The 23410-nt window shown below is 35.9% G+C and overlaps 1 protein-coding gene across 1 annotated transcript in view; it reads right to left on the bottom strand.

The window, feature by feature from the left end:
- Positions 1-23410, bottom strand: part of ATG4C (autophagy related 4C cysteine peptidase) — an 85976-nt gene that overhangs the window by 41180 nt on the left and 21386 nt on the right. Inside the window, exons 2-4 of the mRNA XM_049879453.1 lie at positions 12936-13079; positions 7419-7502; positions 1998-2231 (exon numbers count right to left, since the gene is read on the bottom strand). Coding sequence (XP_049735410.1) covers positions 1998-2231; positions 7419-7502; positions 12936-13011 — 394 coding nt within the window. The 5' untranslated portion in view covers positions 13012-13079. The remainder of the gene's footprint in view (positions 1-1997; positions 2232-7418; positions 7503-12935; positions 13080-23410) is intronic.

Here is a 23410-nt window from a genome sequence, read left to right as displayed (position 1 = left end):
AGGGATGCTATAGGGTCATTAGGAGTCGGAATCAACTCGATGGCAATGGGTTTGGTTTTGGTTTTTGGTTACTGAGGGATGAAGGAGCCCTGGGGGCACAGTGGTTAAGTGCTTGGATGCTAACTGAAAGGAGAAAAATATGGCAATCTGCTTCTGTAAAGATGACAGCCTAGGAAACTTTATGGGGCAGTTATATTCTGTCCTATAGGGTGACTATGGGTCGACATTGACTGGATGGCAGTGGGTTTTTATGGAAGGAGGGGGATATCGAAAGTGACTGCAAGTTGATATGAGGTTTGTTTTGGGGTTGATAAAAATGTTCTAAAATTATATTACCGTAATGACCGCAGAACTCTGTAAATATACTAACACCACTGAACTGTTCACTTTAAACAAATGAAACTATGGTATGTAAATTATTTCTCAATAAAGCTGCTTAAAAAACAAAGGTACCAGCAAAGAAAATATGCCAATATATTACTGATCTTTATTTCTGGGTAGTAATATTATTCTCTGGACCGTTCCATAACTTTCAAAATTTCTAAAATGGAAATATATTTCATACAATCAGGAAATTATAAAAAATACACGACAAGAGAAAGAAAAAACAGTAAACAGGTACAAACGGACAATTCTGAAAGTTGTTCTTGTTTCTTTCCTATGAGAGTGCTGAAATAGAATAATGACTTGCATTCCATTACCAGTACTCCTCATCAGGCATCTAGTCTTGACTACCCAAAGGCATAATAAGCATATTTATTAATGTCACAATATTCATAAGAGGATAGCTTAAAAAATGGATCCTATTTTTATTATATATTAAATACAAATTTAACTGTATAAGTTCAAAATTTCATTTCAAAATATTTTTTCTTATATACCCCTTTCAGAATAACTTAATGTTTGTTTAGTATTAACAATTCTCTAATAAATGAAAAGTTAATAAAGAAGACATGAAAGATCAAAGACTCCAAAAAATCAACTACAGTCGTTACTTCACTGTGTATAACAAGATAGTCCTCAAATATACACACAATTTTAATTTAACAAAAGGAGTCATAGATTCAGACACCTACATAGTCAGAACTATGACAAATATTCCAATCTTTGTTCATGACTATACAAGACTATGAATAAGCCACCCTAGAAAAATACTTATTAAAAATTCTTTTTCTTTGCATTATCCACACCACACTTGAATATCATCCTGTCTAAGTTCAACAATAGTCTCTATAGAAAAGCTACTAAATACGTGCCATGCATTGTAAGGAAAATGTCTAACAATAAAAAAAAGAAACCTCTGATAACATTCAGTATTAATCAGATACAACAGCCTAAAATAATAATCTTAAATCCTTTTATAAATGTACACATTATAAAAAATGGACTAGAGAAATGGCAAGAAAGGTGGCACATTAAAAAAAAATGTATATATATAACCGTTAGGTATCGATGACATTCTGAGTCCTAAAGGCTAAGCTTAATGACCTTATTAAGAATATGCCTAATGAATTTAATATAATTGATTTTATTTATAGAGACAAAAATATTATATTTACAAGGACAAAATAATTTTAAAGTATTATTGATATATAGGGAGAAAACAAAGAAACCAGCATAAATAAGTAGTGTAAAATAATTTATTAGATTTAAGTAATATAAAAACATTAGTTATCTGCCCAAAGTCACTGCTATCGACCTGCTCAAGATTTGCTGAAATGGAGATAATCTAGAGTTCAAAGGAAAGGAAATAAAAATAACAACAACAATCCAAAGGCTACCAAACTGAATTCATTGAGCTGACCAAGAATAACAGGTATGTTTAATCTGTATTTTTGAAAAGGGAACCATGAAAGCTTTACACATAAGTTATATCTAGACTAGATTAGTTACAACTTTAGAAAATATCAGGGAGTCAAGAAATTAGCCTCAGGGAACTTTATGCAGTTTGAAAACTGGAGTTCAAATAAAAACAAAAACAACATAGATAGATTTACCTCTACCAAGAAAATGCAGTATGAGTCCTTGAGCCAACAGCATCTGGCCAGTTCTCAATGTACAGCCCCAACCACAGTCTGTTGTCAAAGCTGAGCCTTCTATTTGAGGAAATTCTTCCCTGTAGGTCAGCCATATTCTAGAAATAAAATCTTTACGAAATTCTTCTACATTTCCTGAAATTACACAGTCTTCTATTGCACAGGATGATATTGCAGGTAACATTTTATTTTCATCTATAAAATAAAAATATAAACTTAAGTCTAAAAATAACCAAGCAAAGAAATATCAGTGGTAGTAATTATATTATCATTACTGCTCCTAAGATTTAAAATGTCACAATTTATCTAATCCTTTTTTCTGATTTAAAATGAAGATAAATCTTGTTATGTCTAATCAGGTTGTTATGAAGATTAACGTTAAAATGTTTTGAACACCACAGCTAACTAATATAAGGTATTATCAGTAACACTGTTGTTAATAATAATATCCTATATTCTGTATACAATCAACTCTTTGATGAGGGGATAATGTATCTTCTATTTATTTATTTAGTCTCATTAGTCTCAGGATATAGATATCACAGCTCTCTAAACTGCTATTTGCAAATAACATATCGTAACTTGTCAATTTGTAAAAATGTGTATAATCACATAAGCTAGTTTTTTAAAAAAAATGCACACTATATTTACTGTCATGAATATTTATACTCCAATTATAAAACCAAAACAAAGCTAAAAAATAAGAATATAAAATTCTTAAAATATAGTTATCCTTTTATGTTCAAATAGAATTTTTCAAAAATTACCACCCCCATGTATCATTTTTGAAGGCTCTTCCCAAACTGATTTCCTCTAATCTAGTATCCATGTGAAAACTACAGTCACTGTTTGCCCAATAATTTACAAAACACTAGTGCTCATAATGAACTTCCATTCCCTGATTACTCCCAGAAAGTCAGTCCTCTTTACAATGTAGCACAGCACCTAACACATAGTAGGTAGGTTCTAATAAATGTTGGTTGGCTTGGGTGGGTGAGTGAATGGGTGGATAAATCTGCCTACAACTATAAGTTCCCAGGAGGTCAAATTTCAATGCCCTTCTGCAGGATGGTAAAAAAAAGCAGTTTTCTAGTGCTTTTATTTCTCATCCTTTCTACACTTATCCCCCCTTCAAGCACGTCCTGAAAAAGTTACAATCATCCAACCTCATATACAGTAAAACCTGTGAAAGCCGGAACCTGTGTAATACAGAAATCTGTCAGAAAGAAAACACAAATATTTTCCACTAAAACAAGTGATTGACAAGTGGTAAGACTGGGCTCTGTCAAAGGTAGAAAACTTGCAAGACCCAGAAAAACAAAGCAGTCTCGTCAAGTTCCAGCTCTCACAGGTTTCACTGCATATTCAGCTTAGTGGAGCTAAACTGCGGCATTTAGTTTCAACGATGATAAACAGAATGAATGTCAAGTCCTCATTGTCAAGGAACTTCTCAAGATACTATGTAGAGCTAAACTTAGTTATAAATAAAAGTGTCTAGAAATTTAACATGGGCACTACAAATATGCCCAAAATTTACACTTTAGAGACACCTCAATGTGTTTGAAATTTGATACAATAGTGGATAACATTCAAACCTCATTCTGTGACTTCCAAACATATAGTTCCTAATCTGTTACCTTGGAGAAGTAATTAATTCTTTTTTCTCTTAAGATCTAGGCTCCTCTTAATATTTACTCTCAATATTACTGGAAAACTGCTAGCATTTAATAAGCTCTGTGTTCTCATCGGCCTTTCATTATAATATTCCCCCTTCCTTCACCGTTCCACTCTTTGACTTTCCTTTGTCAAGAATTTAATTAACCATGTAGTTTTTTTTAATCTGTATCTGTCTCCTCCTCGGATTACAAGTGCTCTAGAGGAGAAGGAATATGTTTAATCTTCTTTACTCCTGTATCTCCAGCACCTAGTAGCATTTAGTCATAGCAGATACACAATAAATATCTGCAGAAATAATGAGAATGCTCACGTACTGTGAAGAATGTAACCAATGTCACTGAACAATCTGTGTAGAAATTGTTGAATGGGAGCCTAAACTGCTATATAAACCTTTGCTGAAAACACAGTATTTTTTTTTTTTTTAAAAAGGTAAAGCATGATATGGTAAGGGAAATTTTTATAAAACGAGCTTGTGACTCAGAAAAGATAGCATGATGAAAATCTTCAAAGAGCAGGACAGATTCAGCATAGTTAAAAATAATTAAATTTTTGCAAACACATTCTAATATTACTAGAAATTAAATAATAGGCAGAAATCAAGTTTAAGAATTGTGTACTCACTTATCATTATGAATTAATTCATTACAGATCACTCAGGAGGTGATGAAATAAAACCACTGTGGCTGAAAGACACTACTTTCTAAAATACTTAGGCCTGTCAGATATCAGAATGCCAGTGCCTTCAAACTGAAAGGGAATTGAAACAACTGAACAAAACTATCCATCAGATAAATACCACACAGAGCAAATAAGAGATTCTAGCTAAAGTAACTTAACTGAAATCCTTAGCAGAACAAACAGAGCTACTAAAAAATTTTTGTATAATATAAAAAGAGATATAATTAAAGAATCAAGAATTTAAGTAGGACCTTGAAAACCTATGGGGCAGTTCTACTCTGTCCTATAGGGTCACTATGAGTTGGAATTGAGTCAATAGTTTTTTGTTTGTTTGTTTTGTCTTGGTATGATCCAGCTAGAACTGAATTAGAAATATCAATATAAAATTATGCCTTTATAAGACAAACACTAAAAATATGTATTTATTTGTTCTTGCTCTGTCCACTAAAATGGGTCTAGGAGCAATGTACCCTAGCACCCAAATTATGGCCTCTAACACTATTTTTCTGCTAAAAGGAACCAGGGCTCCTTGGGAAATGGCTGAATTCATATCTGAAACTAAAAAGTACAAAGTGGGCCCAGAACACCTCATTACAGAAGAAAGCAAGGAAGTTTCCAAAGATTAACGGAGTCTTGTGGAAGGATACAGGGGCTTCCAATCTAGAGTGACATTCTAATGGCAAAAATCAAGACAATTTGAGCATCAAAAGGAGAATACTGACTGAGGTTGGCTTATATACAGTAAATTTGAAAAGCCATAAGTTCATAATGATACACAAAGAAAAAAGTTTAGCATTAAAATATCTTAAATGACCCTCTGTTAGCCCAAGACTAGAACCATTCCTGAAGCCAACTCTTCAGACAGGGATTGGACTGGACTAAAAGACAGAAAATGATACTGGTGAGAAGTGAGCTTCTTGGCTCAAGTAGACACATGAGACTATGTGGGCAGCTCCTGTCTGGAGGTGAGATGAGAAGGCAGAGGGGGACAGGAGCTAGTTGAATAGACACGGGGAATATAGGGCGGAGAGGAGTATGCTGTATCATTAGTAAAAATCTATACTCCACATGGACAAATCTTAAAAAATACACTTTTAAAAGCCATAAGACATACACACAAAATATAGTTTGTTTCTCATTTACAAAAAGGTCAAGAACAGGAAACACTAAACAATTAGGGATAATTCAGCATAGGTTTGTTTTTATTTTGGTTTTTTTTTTTTGGCATAGGGAGGGATACAAACGGGTATAGGCACCCAGAGATTTTTAAATTACTCAATGTTGTATTTCTTAGGTTCACACAAATTTTTTTTATCTTCTCCTCTATGTATGAATAATTAATAATAATTCATAATTTCAAAAATTTTAAGGAACCAAAAAAATAATACAAGGAAAGAGTGGGCTGTCTCACTAGTGGGAGAGTAATTGGGAGTATGTAACAAGGTGTATATGGGTTTTTGTGTGAGAGACTGACTTGATTTGCAAACTGTCACTTAAAGCACAATAAAAATTATTAAAATAATAATAATACAAGGAAGAAAATGTCCTTCTCCCACTGGATTCTGCCATATCTCCTATCTTGGTACTGAAGCAGATATCGGTTACTATGAGAAGAGTTAGGTAACAAGGTCAACAACCTGAGATTGGCAAAGTGGGAACATGGATAGAACATAGATAGAAGTCCTTGGCTGCGAACCACAAGGTCAGTGGTTCGAACCCTTCAGCTGCTCCATGGGAGAATGATGTGGCAGTCTGTTTCCATAAAGATTTATAGCCTGGAAACCCCATGGGACAGTTCTACTCTGTTCTACAGGGTCGTTATGAGTAGGAATCAACTCAACGGCAATCTCAATGGCAATGTTTTTTTTTGAGGGCCACTCCACCTCAAGGTTTCTGCCTGTGTGTGAATCTCCCTTTTGCTTAAGCCATTTTGAAATGGACTTTCTGTTTATTTGTATCTAACAGCATCCGTTCTGATTTTGCCTCCTTCTATAATTTTATAGCGGCCTGTACTTCCATTTCATCATAAACACGATAGGATTAATTATGTTTGCAATTATTTGTTTAATATCTCTCATCTGCTAGACTATAAGTTCCTTGAGAGTAAGGACTGTGTCTGTCATGTGTCTTCAAGCACAACATGCCAAAACTTATGGAATGCTGTGAAAGCAATGATCAGAGGGAAATTAAAAAAAAAAAAAAAAACTCAAATCAATAACTTCTACAACTTGGAAAACTAGAAAAAGAGGAGCAAATTAAGCCCCAAGCTACCAGAAGGAAGAAAAAACAAAGATTAGAGCAGAAATAAATGACACAGAGAATAAGCAATACAGAATCAATGAAACCAGATAACTGACTTTTTGAAAAGACTAAGAAAATGGACAAACCTTAGCTAGACTAACAAAGCAAAAGACAAAATATCTGAAATTAGAAATTCAAGTGGGGACATTACTAATGACCCTTCAGAAATAAAAAGGAACATGAGAGAATACTATGAATAATTACATGCCAAAAATTAGATAACTTTGATGAAACTGATAAATTCTTAGAAACATATAAATTACCTAAATTGACTCAAGAGAAAAAAATCTTCAATAGAAAATCTCAACAGATCCATAACAAGTAAAGAGACTGAGTAAGTAATCAAAATCCTTCCAACTAAAAAAAAAAGTCCTGAATTAGATGGCTTCACTGGGGAATTCTACCAAACATTTATACAACAAGTGGCACCAGTTCTTCCTAAACAATTCTAAAACTCAGAAGAGGAGGAAGTAAGTTATCAATTCAAATAATAATTACTCAGCACCCAAACTATAAACCCAAAAATATGAGGGATAAAAAAAACACGACATGACCCTTATCTTCAGAAAGTTCACAAGAAATCCAAACTATATGACAGTATATTATGTGCTACATAAAATACAGGTATTTAAAAGAAATATACCAAAAGTGATTAACCTAAAAATGAAAACAGTTACACAGTAAATTTCTACAGATTTTTAAATGGTTCACAAACTTAGTACTTACCTTCATATTTAAAATGGTAACATTTTCCAAGTAATAATACGGGGGAATTTCTACTAAAATAGGTTTTTGTTTTCAACACCCAACCTAAAGGAAAAAAATAAAATTTTTGCAATTAAAATATTGAAGGCTAAAATTCTAGCATTTTCTTTCATTTTAGTTTTAAACCATCAATTATCAATTATGGATGTGCATTTTTTACAAGTTTCAAAATACCTGAAAATGAGCTGAAAATAAAGGTCATTTTGGTTTTTCAAATATATTTAAGAACCTGGGAGAGAAATTCTATCAATTTAAAGAACCTGGGAGAGAAACTTTTTATTTTATTTTCAAACAAGACACAATGTTTTTATGGCACGACATCAAAAAGGCAAAACTTCTACCCCAGTTTCCCTGACACCAAGCTCTTTTCCCAAGGGCAAAAAATGTTACCAATTTTACTTGTGTTTCCTTCCATCTAAGATAATTTTATCATTACAAAAAGGTTTAAAGTACATGTGGTCCCCAACTTATGACCCACTCGAATTAGAACTGCACTTATGATCGTCATCTTTTTTTTTCTTGTACATCTTATCTTTAGTAATATATAATACATACAATATTGCATCATGTAATTTGCTGATGTTAAATAGGGTCGCTATGAGTTGGAATCGACTCAATGGCAATGGGTTTTTTTGGTTTATCATTCTCAGATGTAATGTTCCCAACTCCCAAAGACAAATAAAGATCAGATTTATATATACTCTAATAATAAAAGGCAAAGACAATAAAAACTTCTAAAAAATGAGGTATTCGACTTTGAACCCACTTACAACTTGAGTAGTCATCGGAATGGAAACCTGTGCTAAGTTAGGGACTACCTGTATTTGAATATCCCAATGAAGTAACTTAGGGAAACAATCACACGGTAGACTAGTGTTTATGATAAAAGTGGATCTCTGAAGATTCCTGGGAGAATCTATTATAACCCCATCATTTCAGCCAAATGAGGATGTCTGAAAGTAGTATATAAAGCTGTCCATCTCAATTTTCCCCCTTCCAACCACCAATTACCAACATTAGCTGCTAATTTTTAATTCTTCCAATTTTCTTTGTACTAAACATTCAGCATCTAAAAAGTAATATCCTTATGGCTTTTCATAAGAACAATTATGCTCTGAATATGTTGTTGTTAGCTGTTAACAAGTCAGCTCTGCCTCCTTGCACCCCATGCACAACAGAACAAAATGCTGCCCAGTCCTGCCCCACCCCCATGATCATTTGTGGATAAGGCCATTGTGATTCACAGGGTTTTCACTGGCTGGTTTTCAGAAGTAGGTTGTCAGGTCTTTCTTCCTAGTCTGTTGTCTTAGTCATCAAGTGCTGCTGTAACAGAAATATCACAAGCGGACGGCTTTAACAAAGGGAAATCTCTCACAGCCCAGTAGGCTACAAGTCCGAATTCAGGGCACCAGCTCCAGGGGAAGGCTTTCTCTCTGACAGCTCTGAAGGAAGGTCCTTGTCATCAATCTTCCCTTGGTCTCCGAGCTTCTCAGGCACAGAAACCCGAGGTCCAAAGGACATGCTGTGCTCCTAGGCCTGCTTTCTTGGTGGTATGCGGTCCCCATGTCCCTCCACTTGGTTTTCTTTTATATCTCAAAAGAGATTGATTTAAGACACAACCTAATCTTGTAGATTGATTCCTCCATATTAACATAACTGCCTCTAATCCTGCCTCATTAACATCATGGAGGTAGGATTTACAACACAGGAAAAATCACATCAGGTAACAAAATGGTAGACAATCACAGAATACTGGGAATCATGGACTAGCCAAGTTGACACACGTTTTGGGGGGACACAATTCAATCCATAATATCTGTCTTAGCCTGAAACCTGTTGAGCATCATAGAAAGCCTCCATTGATGGACAGGTGGTGGCTGCACACGACGCACATTGGCTGGGAATTGAACCCAGGTTTCCAGAATGTAAGGTGAGAATCCTGCCACTGAACCACCATTGTCCTCACTCTCAATATCAAAACCCAAAACCAAACTTATTGTCATTGAGTCAATTCCTACCCACAGCAACCCTACAGGACAGAGTAGAACTGCCCCATAGGGTTTCCAAGGAGCAGCTGGGAGATTTGAACTGCTGACCTTCTGCTTAGCAGCCTGAGCTCTCAAACACTGCGTAGCCCTCAAAATAAAGTTCTGAATTTCCTGAGAAAAAGCACTTGTTCGTTACATTCCTGAATATCCCCAAGTATATTAAATTCCTGACCATTAATGGTACACTTAAAAACAGCTCCTAAAATGCAAGCACGTAGAAAGAGAAAGAATTTGAAATAGAGAGTCGATAGGTTTGGGTCTAGTCTTAATGAGACCATCTGCCATTTTATTTAATGGTTATTATAAAATTTAAAGAGGGTGATTTTGATGAAAATGTTCCTTAAAAAATGATACACATAATACAGATATGTATTTATAATAAAGATGAGGCAAGTATCTGAACTTGGTGATGAAAGAAAAAAAATCGAAAGTGAAATACACTAATTAGGTCTTCATTAAGCTTTACCTGGAGTACTGCAACACTCTCTGCCATCAGTCTCTTCCCATTCTAATACCTGCCACATTGTTGTGTGCCTTCGAGTCAATTCTGGTTCACAGCGACCCTCTATGACAGAGCAGAACTGCCCCTATGGGGCTTTGCAAGGCTGTAATCTTTACAGGAGCAAATCACCAGGTCTTTTCTCCTGAAGAGAGGCTGGTGGGTTAGCAGCTGAGTGCTTAATCATTGCCCCGCCAGGGTACATATCATTGCCAAATAAATCTCCCTATGGCTCAGCTTTGATCTGGTAACTCTTTTGCTCAAAAACCATCCTCAATTACTCAATACTTAAATTTATGACTTTCTCAGTCATACTAAAAACTTCCACAATATGATACAAATTACCTTTACAGTCATATTTCCCACTACTCTTCACCTACACTCAAAACGGGCTTTGCCATTTGGCTCATGCTATCCTGACTAAAATGTCCTCCCCAAAGCCTGCTCATCTAAATCCTACCTTCTCTTCATGCTCAAACATGTTCTTCTATGACACTTTTCCTTTTCTTGCCTGACTTTCTCTTTCCTGAACTCCAATGAAGAATTAGTATTTACTGACCATCTATTGTGTACCAGAAACTAGATCATGAGCTTTGCATATATTATCTCTTAAAAATATTATTAGTCCCCACTGGAATGATTCCAATCCCCAAAACGGCAACAACCCCTTCCCCCGAAAAGGCAGTATTTCCAAAGCCAACTCTAAGAACTCAATAAGAGCAAACACAAATAAAATGTGACAACTTAGAAGAAGAACTTCTCCCTTTCTCTCTATGATTTTACTCTCTGCCTTTGTCTCTTACCAGCCCTTTCTCTAGAAAAGGTATGAATATGATTGGTCAGAGCCTAACACGCTGCAGAAGTTCACATTTTACAAGAACACAGCATTGCAATGTTTTAAAGTTTAACCAACATTCATGTGGTGTACATTCTCTTTTACTGCAGAACCTGGCAGGGCCCAACCCCTCATGATAGGCTGAGTTCTTTAATACTTCATAAAGGTAGGTACCTATGAAGACTCAGGGTATCTCCTAAGGCTCAGCCATTTCTCTTTTTACGTGGGCATGACTGAGTTAAATCAGACCAATGTGCCAGATGACAAAACTATAAAATAACTTGTTCCTTTTAATTATTTAGTTTTAGTTGACCAGTTTTCATTTTATCCTTATAAAAGGATTATAAGAAATGAACATTTTCTCTGCCCCAGTTCACTGAACTGAACCAGGACACTGAGAGGAGGAGAAGGAAAAATGGACATAACAACCATAGAGCCACAAGGTAACCGAGTCTGGGGTATAGGAAAGAGCCATGAATAAGAAGTATTCTCACAAACATGTTCCTCTTATACATATTGAAAAAAATATATTTGCAAGAATTCTTCATATTCAAGAGTATATTTTTATTCTGTTCTTCAATCTCCTTCACTTCATCTCCCAATCTCTACTTATAGCATCAGGGAGGTGGAAACTTGACATATTAAATGTTAGGATTTCTAAATGAAAGTGAATTAAATAGAATAGTTTGACGTAGCTCAACCACGTATACAAGACTTAATGACCGCACCAGCCCAGGGGCAAGGACAAGAAGGCAGGAGGGGACAGGAAAGATGGACAAATGGAAATGAGGAACCCAAGGTCCAGAAGGGGAGAATGTTGACACGTTGTGGGGTTGACAATCAATGTCACAAAACAAGATGTGTATTAATTGTTTAATGAGAAACTAACCTGCTCTGTAAACCTTCATCTAAATCACAAAAGAAAAAAAAAGGAAATAGTTTGAGAAATGCAAGTATATTTGACAAATTGAACAGCTGGCAGATTGGTCATTAAATAAACTGACTCAGAACAGTGAATGCCTATGAAGGTAGTAACTGACCAGAAGGAAGCATGAGTAAACTTTGAGGTGATGGAAATGTTCTATATATTGACTGGATTGTTACTTTCATTGGTGTATATATGTGTCAAAATGCATATTTAATATCTGTTCATTTCATTGTATGCAAATTTTACTTCAATTACAAAAAAAATTAAGTGATAAACTAGAGACTGTTTCAATTATCTATTTCTGTTTAACAAACCACCCCAAATTTAATAATTTGAAACAACAACCTTTTCTTTCAATTTCACAGTTCTTTGGATTGACTAGGCTCATTTGGGCAGTTCTTCTCCTGGACTTGCTTGGAATCTCTAATGTAGTAGAAATCAGATGGAAAGTTTTAAATGGAACACTAGGTTGGCTGGGTCCCTCTGTCTTATGTAGTCTCAGGGCCTTTCCTCTTCATGTGGCCTCTCCGTGTGGTTTCTCTAGCAAGATAGCTAGACTAGTTGGTTACATGGCAGCTCAGAGCTCCAAAACAGAGCAAACAGAAGTTGTCTAAAATTGACATAACATCACTTCTGTCTTGTGCTGTTGGTTAATGAGAAGCACAGGCCAGCCCAGATCAATGGGAGAAGAGACAACACAAGGGGTGTTTCACTGACAGCCAGCTCTGGAGACCACAGAATCTTACAAAGAACCTAGAGTTCAAATAAGTAAGCAATGTGAAAATCACAAATTAGGCTTTAAAAGATGCTGACAAACCAAAGAGCACAGAAATAATAAAGATGATCATGATTTTCTGGAGATCAAAAAAATCTAGAAGAAGAATGCTTTACTTATTACAAAAAAAAAAAAGGAAATCAAATTTATATACCTCATAAAGTCATGCCCCAAAAGAGCAAAAACAAAAGACTTTTTCAAGAAAGTAAGGCCCAGTGCCTTTTAACTGTTAAGTACTATGCCATCTCTACCTCCTTTTTAAGTATATCATAATACTTACAGAAATATTGTATCCAAAGGGAACCTCAAGCAATTTGTCAGTAATTTAATAAGGGAGATAGTAGTTTCAAAGATTTCTTCTGATTTATACAGTTTTTAAATCGTCATACTTACTATACTTCATGTTGTTCCAAGCAGATATAAATTTAGTTTTTAGCTTGTCAACGTCATCTGTTCCCGTAGCTTCCATATTCACATTCTAAAGAAAAAGCCATCACTTGGTTGCATTCTTCTATAGAGTTTAGTCTTCCGTACAGACTGAAAGAAAAAAAAATTTTTTGTTTAAGTGGTGAGTACATATTACATGGTGCTATTCCTGGCTAAAGTTCCTTTAAGTGATTAGATACAATTTGAAGATGAACAAACGAATTCTCATTTTACAGAAGAGTATAGTATGTCTGGAAACCCTGGTGGCGTAGTGATTTAGCGCTACAGCTGCTAACCAAGAGGTCAGCAGTTCAAATCTGCCAGGTGCTCCTTGGAAACTCTATGGGGCAGTTCTACTCTGTCCTGTAGGGTCACTATGAGTCAGAATCGACTCGATGGCAGTGGGTTTTTTTGGTTTTATAGTATGTCCTGTAAGTATTTTAACTATAAAAAACATTCTATACCAAATACACAGCAATAAAATTATCACACAAAACCAAACAATAATCTCCCCCAGTTGCTCACAATTAAATACATACAATAAATCAATTTAGAAACACAGCCCAGCTTGGGGGCTGATGACGATACCCAAGATTTTGTTTTATTTGTAATTACAGAAAGCTATTTGAAATCATATTTTAAAACACTATCTTTAGAACAGAGGCTTTCACTTATATTAATGAAATAACTACTTTTATATAGTCTAAATGGTTTTGTTTTTTTAAAAATTAAAGTATTTCTTACTTTTGTCTCAAATACTACAGCATCTTTTTTAGAAAACAAACTGGCTTAAATTTACAACAGCAAATGTTTTCTTACTTCGAAATAAGAATAAATGTGGCTCATAAGTATTTGTTCTATATCTGACTTGAAGAAAAATTGAGGTATGTGATGTAATCTGAAAGAACAACCATTGTAACTTAAAGTGCTTACGTTTATTTGCAATAATTCACAGACAGTTTACTTTTCAGGAAAATAATGCTGCACAGAACATCACCCTCTTAGAGTTATAAACATCTACTCAAAAGTACTGATACAATCATTTCTCTAACAACAGACATTCCATTTTATAACATGTAATCATTAAAAGCTTAAAGCTACTAGTTAGACATTATAGTTTTGAGGCAGGAAAAAACATGGTATATTGGAAGAACTGAAAAAGCCAACATGACTAGAGCACAGAAAGCCAAATTAAAAAAAAAAAAAAAAAGTGGTTAAGACAGGGACTCAGGTACACAAGGCCTTGTAGACCACGTTAAGAATTCTGTTCTTTATCTCAAGAGCAACCAGTTTAAAACAGGAATATCAGAAGCTGTTTTCGATGGTACTTTTTTTGTCGTTGCTGTTTTATTTTTTGCATATTTGTTTTACTCCAATAACAGCATAGAGGATAGACTGAAAACTGACAAGATTAGATGGTGACAGTTTACTACTATTGTCCAGGGCTAGAAGACAGATAATAATAAAGTAGAGCAATGGAGAGAGAGATGGACACTTGAAGAGACATGTAGAAAATTCAACTAAGTCTTTGGTGATGAAATGGATGTGGAAGGTGAGGAAAAGGGATGGAGTTTATCATGGAGTTGAAGATAATTCAAAATGGCCACAGCAATATGTCAACAGAGAATTGCCAGAAATTCAAGCCAGGTTCAGCAGAGGACGTGGACCCAGGGATATCACTGCTACTGTCGGATGGATAGACCCCAGCTGAAATCAGAGAACACCAGAAAGATATTTACCTGTGTTTTATTGACTATGGAAAGGCACTCCACTCTGTGGATCATAACATTGTGAAGAATGGGAATTGCTCAGGCGGAACCTACGTATAGACCAAGTGGCAGTTATTAAAGCAGAACAAGGGACTACTGTGTGGTCTAAAATTAGGAAGGGTGTGCATCAAGGCTATATCCTTTTACCATACTTATTCAATCTGTATGCTGAGCAAATAATCCAAGAAGGTGGACTGTAAGAAGAACGTGGCATCAGAATCAAAGGAAGACTCACTGACAACTTTCGATATACAGATAACACAACCTTGCTTGCTGAAAGCAAAATGATTTGAAACACTTACTGATGAAGATCAAAGACTTTAGCCTTCAGTGTGGATTACACCTCAACATAAAAGAAAACAAAAATCCTCACAACTGGACCAATAAGCGACACCATGACAAATGGAGAAAATATTGAAGTTGTCAAGGGTTTCATTTTACTTGGATCCATAATCAACACCCAAGGAAGCAGCAGTCAAGAAATCAAATGACGTACTGCATTAGGCAAATCTGCTACAAAAGAACTCTTTAAAGTGTTAAAAAAAAAAGCAAAGATGTCACTTTGAGGGCTAAGCTGTACCTGACCCAAGCTATGATATTTTCAATCACCTCATATGCATGTGAAAGTTGGACAATGAATAAGGAGGACAGAAGAACTGATGCCTTTGAATTGCAGTGTTGGCGAAGAATACTGAATATACCAGCAACTGCCAGAAGAACAAATAAATCTGCCTTGGAAGAAGTACAGCTAGAATGCTTCTTAGAAGCAAGGACGGAGAGCATTCATCTCATATATTTTGGAATTATCAAGAAGGACCAGACCCTGGAGAAGGACATCATACTTGGTGAAATAGAGGGTCATCGAAAAAGACGAAGAGGAAGGACCTCAAGGAAATGGACTCACACAGTGGCTGCAACAATGGGCTCAAGCGTAACAATGATTGTGAGAGTGGCGGAGGACCAGGCAGTGTTTCGTTCGGTTGTACATAGGGTCACTATAAGTTGGAATTGACTCAACAGCACCTAACAACAATCCTGAAATAGAGAACATCAGGAGAGGGGCAGGGTAGGGGGAAAAGATCAGAAATGTGAAATAAGATACCTTTGAAAAATCCAAGTACAGAATCACTCATTCATTTAATCATTCAACAAATTACTGCCAGGCACTGTTTTAGGTACTATGTATATAGCAAAGAGCAAAGGCAGTGAAATACTGGCTCTCACAGAGCTTATAGTCTAGATATATTCTAGAGATGTCCACTAGGCAACTAGATATGCAGATCTGGAGTTCAAAAAATGTCTGAGCTAAAGATATTAATTTGAGAATTGTTGGTGCACAAATGAGAATTAGAGCAATAAGCATGCTCCCCAAGGACATGGACTTTGCCTTGTTCACATTTGCACCCACAGCACTTGACACACTGTCTGGTACTTGAGGATGACATTTAAGGCCCTTCATGAAATGACTTCCTCTGCCCACTTACTCAGCTTCCTCTCTTGCCCCTGCCTCACACGTACCATATGCTGAAGTCATTTTTAATACTACAGCTTCTGGATCTTGAAATGCTATCTGATACATCCATGCCTTTGCTTGTGCTGTTCCCTCTATCTAGAATGCGTTCCTGCTTACCCTCACTTTTGGACTACCTTATTACCATGAGGTAATGGTTGAACTGGCAAATGTTATCTATATTTTACTACAACTTTTAAAAAGAAAGCTACCAACCTTGAATCTTCTAAATCCAAAATTTTGAAAATTAGAGAATGTACATGCCTGTATTGTTTTCCTCATTCAGAAAGAAAGCAGGTCACAGGGAAGACTTTGGTTCAGACAGTTTCTAACACCAGTCACTAGGTGACACTCTGGATAGTCCTTAGCAAGAGAATGGAAGTCATGATGTCCTTAAAGTACACGGAGAAAAATGAAGACAGTGAGCAATTACACATTTTGTACAGAGAAAGATCGTGCTTAGATACTGACTCCTAAATAAACGTGCCTCTGAGTGGATTCGAACTATATCAATCTTTTGGTTAGTGGTCAAGTGCTTAACCATTTGCACCACCCAGGAACTCCAAATAAATAAATAAGCAAGGTGATATGTTATGACAGATGCAGAAATTAATGAGACAAGCATTCTGAGCTCAAGGGATTTAGAGTAGAATAAATCACTGAGTCGTTCCTTTATTGTTATTTTTACTTGAAACTCCTCCTACTTAGACTATTTACTCAGAATAACTTTATCCCCAAAATTTCCAGAAGTTTTTGGAACATGTCATTGACCAGTCTGGAAGAAATTATCATTGTTATATACAGTAGGTGAAAATAAAATTATCATAAGATCAAGCTAAAGATGGGCTGTTGCTAATTTAATAATTCATATCATTACTTCTGATATGATTGAAACTGAAATGCAATCTTCCATAAACACTGAAACACACTTTACTTCTCTGACAAAAATTTAAATGACTGTTGTCTAAAAAACTTAAGTTTAGTGCAACCAGAGAAGTTTTTGAAAAGTGATCCCTTAAACCATGTCGGAAATATTATAAAATTATAATCCTTCAAAACGGAATAACCAAAAATTCCTAATGAGGTAATGATTTGTCTTACTGCATATTAAAACACATTATAAAACTACATAATTAAAAGTTTAATACTTTGTAAATTTACTACTCTTATTAGGCAGGATGACACTGAATAAAACATAACAGGGAGTACAGAAATAAACCCAAGCATATTTGAGAATTTAGCACCTGACATGAGAGATACTTCGTATCAGTGAGAAAAGATGGCTAATTCAATAAATAGTGCTAGAATAAGCTTGCCAGTTTGAAAAATAAAGCTGGATGACTATCTCACATATTACGAATTTTGGACAAAGACTTAAATGCAAACACATACACACACCAAGGAAGCACAGATTAAATATTTTTAAAACAATCTTGGGGTAGACAAGGCCTATCTAAGCATAATGCAGAGGCCCCTGAGTGGCACAAATGGTTACTCTCAGCTACTAAATGAAAGGCTGGCAGTTCAAACCTACACAATGGCACCATAAGAGAAAGGCCTGGTAATCAGCTTCCGTAAAGATTTACAGCCAAGAAAGCCCTACACAGTTCAATTCTCTGTAACACATGGGGTCTCCATGACTGGGAATCAACTCAATGGCAACAGGAAACATGAAGCAAAACCAGAATTCGGGGAAAAAAACCGTGATTACATGAAAAGGAAAACTTCTATACAGAAAGAAGAGAGCAAAACAAGGTTGAGTTACAATCCAACAACTAGTGAAAAAATTCAGTATGTATTCTATAGACAAACGGTTAATTTCCCTACTATACAAAGAGCTCTTACAAATTAATAAGGAAAATAGGGCAAGCAATTAAAAAAATAAAGCAATATTTCATTCTATTGTATATAGGGTTGCTATGAGACTGAACCAACTCAATGGCACCTAACAACAACAATCACATTGACATATAACAGACACAAAAATATCTGTTAATGACTAAATTATGGCATATACATATTAAGATAGTATAGATCTATATTTTATCATTAAAAAAAAAATCCAGGACACAGAGTGGAAAAAAGAGAACACGAATACGATTTAGGAATGAATACGCCTGTGCCCACACACATACCTACACACACACATAAAACAATGTTTAGAAGTTGGCAATGTTAAAAAAAAAGTTAAAAGTTTCAGATATGAAACCTCTATTTTTACGTTCTTCTTCTTACTTGTCTTACCATTAAATTATTTATTAATTACTTACATTGAGCCTTTTTTTAGAATAATAACAAATTATTCATAACTAATTTTTGTTCAAATGAAAAACTGAGTAAACAAAATTACAAACATGCCTAGGTTATGTTAACTCTAACCATACAACCCAAACTGCTAGACTAAGAAATCTACAGAAAAGACATCCTATTACAAAATTCTTAAACAGCCTATTGATAAAAATTAAAATGCTGAGGCGAGACCAAGATGGTGGAATAGGCAGATGCTTCCAGCGAGCTCTCTTACAACACAGACCCAAAAAATCAAGTGAAATGATTATATTTATGACAAGCTAGGAGCCCTGAACATCAAAAGCAAAGTTAGAAAACAGACTAGAAAACAGAGTGGCAGGGGAAAGAGAGAGACCGCTCAGAAGCGGAGAGGAGTTGCCAGACCTCAATCGCTGGGATCCTTTAGGCACTATTCCCGAAGTGGCTGTGGCAGGCTGGTGGTAGCGTTCCACCGCAGTTTTCTTAGGGAGAAGCAGTCAGCCACACAGCCTACTCACATCTCCGGAACCAGAGAAAACCGGAGCTCTCAGCAAATGCTAAGTACTTGCATTTGTTTTATGGTGTCCCCTGCTCTCAAGCCGGCTTCAGTGGCTATTGATTTCCCTGGGTCTGAGATACGCCCGTTTGAGCACCCTGAGCCATGCTCCCGAAATTCACAACACAGGGAAAAGATAATTTACCAGCTCCACTAACCTGGGGAGCTCAGGGCAGAAGCGGCTCTTGTCCAGGCATAAACGGTCCATGGACTTTGAATACTCTTCCCCTCTGCATGGACCTCTAAAGGCTAGGAGAATATTCCAGGAGAATAGGCCCTTGCTAGCAGACTGCGAGACTGTGACTGTTTAAGCTGTGTGGTGGAGAGGTGGGTGTTTGACATTTCACACAGCTTTGCCTATTAAACAGGGTCCTCACCTACCCACATGAGGGGCCTAAGGACTGGTGGCTCCACTCAGGTCACCCAGCGACCCGTGACAGGGGTCCAAGGATAACTGATACCTCCCAGTCCTTACAACCAAAAGCACCGGGTGCCCATGGTCCGTCTGCAGGACTCACCCACCTGTACGCTCTAGGGAACAGGGATGCGCTTTCCTCAGAGACACCTGGGGGATGGTGCTCAGACCACCGCCTTGTTCAGAGTGTGACCCCCTGTTGCAACCAGATATGAGTACCTACACCAAACACCCCTGCCCCTCTAAGAACAGAGCCTGTACCACACACTTGATGACCAGCTACCTGGACACCTGAGTGAAATCCACACAAGAAAAGTAAATGGACTCATAAGCTCATATACCTGATAACAGCTCTAGCCATCTAGTGACAGGACATCAGAGCCCCAAAGGCAAAGATAATCAAGCTAGCTCACTCAAGCAACACATTTGAGCATATTAAAGCAAAACAGAGCAAGAAACTAGGATACAGTAAGCAAACAAAAAATAAACTAATACAACAAGAGACAACAGTCAATACCAAACCATATAAAGAAACAGACCATTATCACTTCAACAAGCTTTCAAAACACAGAATCAAAGGATCTTTTCAATGAAGGTGACTTCCTGGAATTACTGGGTACAGAATTCAAAAGATTAATATACCGAACTCTTCAAGACATAAGGAAGGAGATCAGGCAATATGCAGAACAAGCCAAGGAACACACAGATAAAACAGTTAAAGAAATTTAAAAAGTTCTTCAAGAACATAATGAAAAATTTAATAAGCTGCAAGAATCCATAGAGAGATATCAATCAGAAATTCAGAAGATTAACTACAAAATTAAAGAATTAGACAACTCAATACAAAGTCAGAGGAGCAGAATCAAGAAAGTAGAAGGCAGAATTGGTGACCTTGAAGATAAAGCACTTGGCACCAATATATCTGAAGAAAAATCAGATAAAAGAGTTAAAAAAAATGAAGAAACCTTAAGAATCATGTGGGACTCTATCAAGAGAAATAACCTTCAAGTGACTGGAGTACCAGAACAGGGAGGGATAACAGAAAATACAGAGAGAATTGTTCAGGATTTGTTGGCAGAAAACTGCCCTGATATCGTGAAAGATGAGAAGGTATGTACCCAAGACGCTCACCGAACTCCACATAAGGTAGATTTTAAAAGAAAAGTCACTAAGACATATTATAATCAAACTTGCCAAAACCAAAGATAAAGAGAGAATTTTAAGAGCAGCTAGGGATAAACGAAAACTCACCTACAAAGGAAAGTCAGTAAGAATAAGCTCGGACTACTTGGCAGAAACCATGGAGGCAAGATGGCAATGAGATGACTTATATAAAGCATCAAAGGAAAAAAACTGCCAGCCAAGAATCATATAACCAGCAAAACTGTCTCTCAAATATGAAGGTGAAATTAGGATATTTCCAGATAAACACAAGTTTAGAGGATTCATAAAAATCAAACCAAAACTACAAAAAAAAATAAAGGGAGCTCTTTGGTTAGAAAATCAATAACATCGGGTATCAACCTAAGACTAGAACCCTGGACAGGGCAACCAAATGTCAATCCAGAAAGGGAAATCAAAAAAATAAATCAAGATTTAAAAAAAAAAAAATTCAAAAATGGAAAACAGTGATGTCATTTTGTAAAATAAGACCACATTAAAACAATACAGAGGGACTACGAAATGTAGTCATGGATCTTTCATATGGAGAGAAAGATACGGCGATACAAAGAAATAAAAGTTAGGTTTAAACTTAGAAAAATAGGGGTAAATATTAAGGTAACCATAAAAGAGACTAACTATCCCTACTCACCAAAATAAAATACAAGAAAAAAATAGATATTCAGCAGAAGAAAAATCAACAACAATGAATACGAGAAAAAGACAATATATAAACAACTTAGCACAAAAAGTTAAATGGGAAAAAGAAACTATCAACAACACACAAAAAAAGACGTCAAAATGACAGCACTCATTTTTTTTTTTATTTACCTATCCATAATTATGCTGAATGTTAATGGACTAAACCTGCCAATAAAGAGACAGAGAGTGGCAAAATGCATTAATAAACATGATCCATCTATATGCTGCCTAAAAGAGATACACCTTAGACTTAGCAACAGAAAAAAACTAAAACTCAAAGGAAGGAAAAAATATATCAAGCAAACAACAATCAAAAAACAGCAGGGCCAGCAATACTAATTTCTGACAAAACAAGACTTTAAAGTAAAACCCACCACAAAGGGTAAGGAAGGACACTATATATTGATGAAAGGGACAATATACCAGGAGGATATAACCATAATAAATATTTATGCACCCAATGACAGGGCTGCAAGATACATAAAAAAACTCTATCAGTATTGAAAAGTGAGATAAACAGCTCCACAATAATAGTAGGAGACTTCAACACGCAACTTTCAGTGAAGGACAGGCCATCCAGAAAGAAGTTCAATAAAGACACGGAAGATCTAAATGCCACAATCAACCAACTGGACCTCGTAGACATATACAGAACACTCCACCCAGCAGCAACCAACTATACTTTCTTTTCTAGTGCACATGGAACATTCTCTATAACAGACCACATTATTAGGTCACAAAGCAAGCCTTAGCAAAATCCAAAACACTGAAGTATTACAAAGCATCTTCTCTGACCATAAGGCCATAAAAGCGGAAATCAATAACAGGAAAAGCAGGGAAAAGAAATCAAACACTTGGAAACTGAACAATATCCTGCTCAAAAAACACTGGATTATAGAAGACATTAAGGATGGAATAAAGAAATTCAGAGAATCCAATGAGAATGAAAACACTTCCTATCAGAACCTTTGGGACACAGCGAAAGCAGCGCTCAGAGGTCAATTTATATCAATAAATGCATACGTACAAAAAGGAGAAAGGGCCAAAATCAAAGAATTATCCCTACAACTTGAACAAACAGAAAGGGAACAACAAAAGAAACGTTCAGGCACTAGAAGAAAGGAAATAATAAAAATTAGAGCAGAACTAAATGAAATAGAAAACAGAAAAACAATTTAAAGAATTAACAACACCAAACGCTGGTTCTTTGAAAAAATTAACAAAATTGATAAACCACTGGCCAAACTGACAAAAGAAAAACGAGGAAGCAAATAACCCAAATAAGAAATGAGATGAGCAATATTACAACAGATCCAACTGAAATTAAAAGAACCATATCAGATTACTACGAAAAACTGTACTCTAACAAATCTGAAAACCCAGAAGAAATGGATGAATTCCTAGAAACATACTACCTACCTAAACTAACATAAACAGAGGTAGAACAATTAAATAGACCCATAACAAAAGAAGAGATTGAAAAGGTAATCAAAAACTCCCAACAAAAAAAAAGCACTGGCCCAGATGACTTTACTACAGACTTCTACCAAACTTTCAGAGAAGACTTAACAACACTACTACTAAAGGGATTTCAGAGCATAGAAAAGGATAGAATACTCCCAAATTCATTTTACGAAGCCAGAATATCCCTGATACCAAAACCATGTAAAGACACAACAAAATAAGAACGCTACAGACCTATATCCCTTATGAACTTAGATGCGAAAATCCTCAACAAAATCGTAGCCAATAGAATTCAACAACATATCAAAAAAATAATTCACCATGACCAAGTGGGATTCATACCAGTAATGCCGGGATGGTTCAACATTAGAAAACAATCAATGTAATTGATCATATAAATAAAACAAAAGACAAGAACCACATGGTTTCATCAATTGATGCAGAAAAGGCATTTGACGAAGCTCAACACCCATTCATGATAAAAACTCTCAGCAAAATAGGAATAGAAGGAAAATTCCTCAACATAATAAAGTGCATTTATACAAAGCCAACAGCAAACATCCTCCTAAATAGAGAAAGTCTGAAAGCATTGCCCTT

The sequence above is a fragment of the Elephas maximus genome, chromosome 3 (assembly GCF_024166365.1).
Source record: "Elephas maximus indicus isolate mEleMax1 chromosome 3, mEleMax1 primary haplotype, whole genome shotgun sequence".
NCBI classification, from domain to species: Eukaryota; Metazoa; Chordata; class Mammalia; order Proboscidea; family Elephantidae; genus Elephas; species Elephas maximus.
Note: the sequence above shows the minus strand (reverse complement) of the source record. Positions and strands in the feature narration are given on the sequence as shown.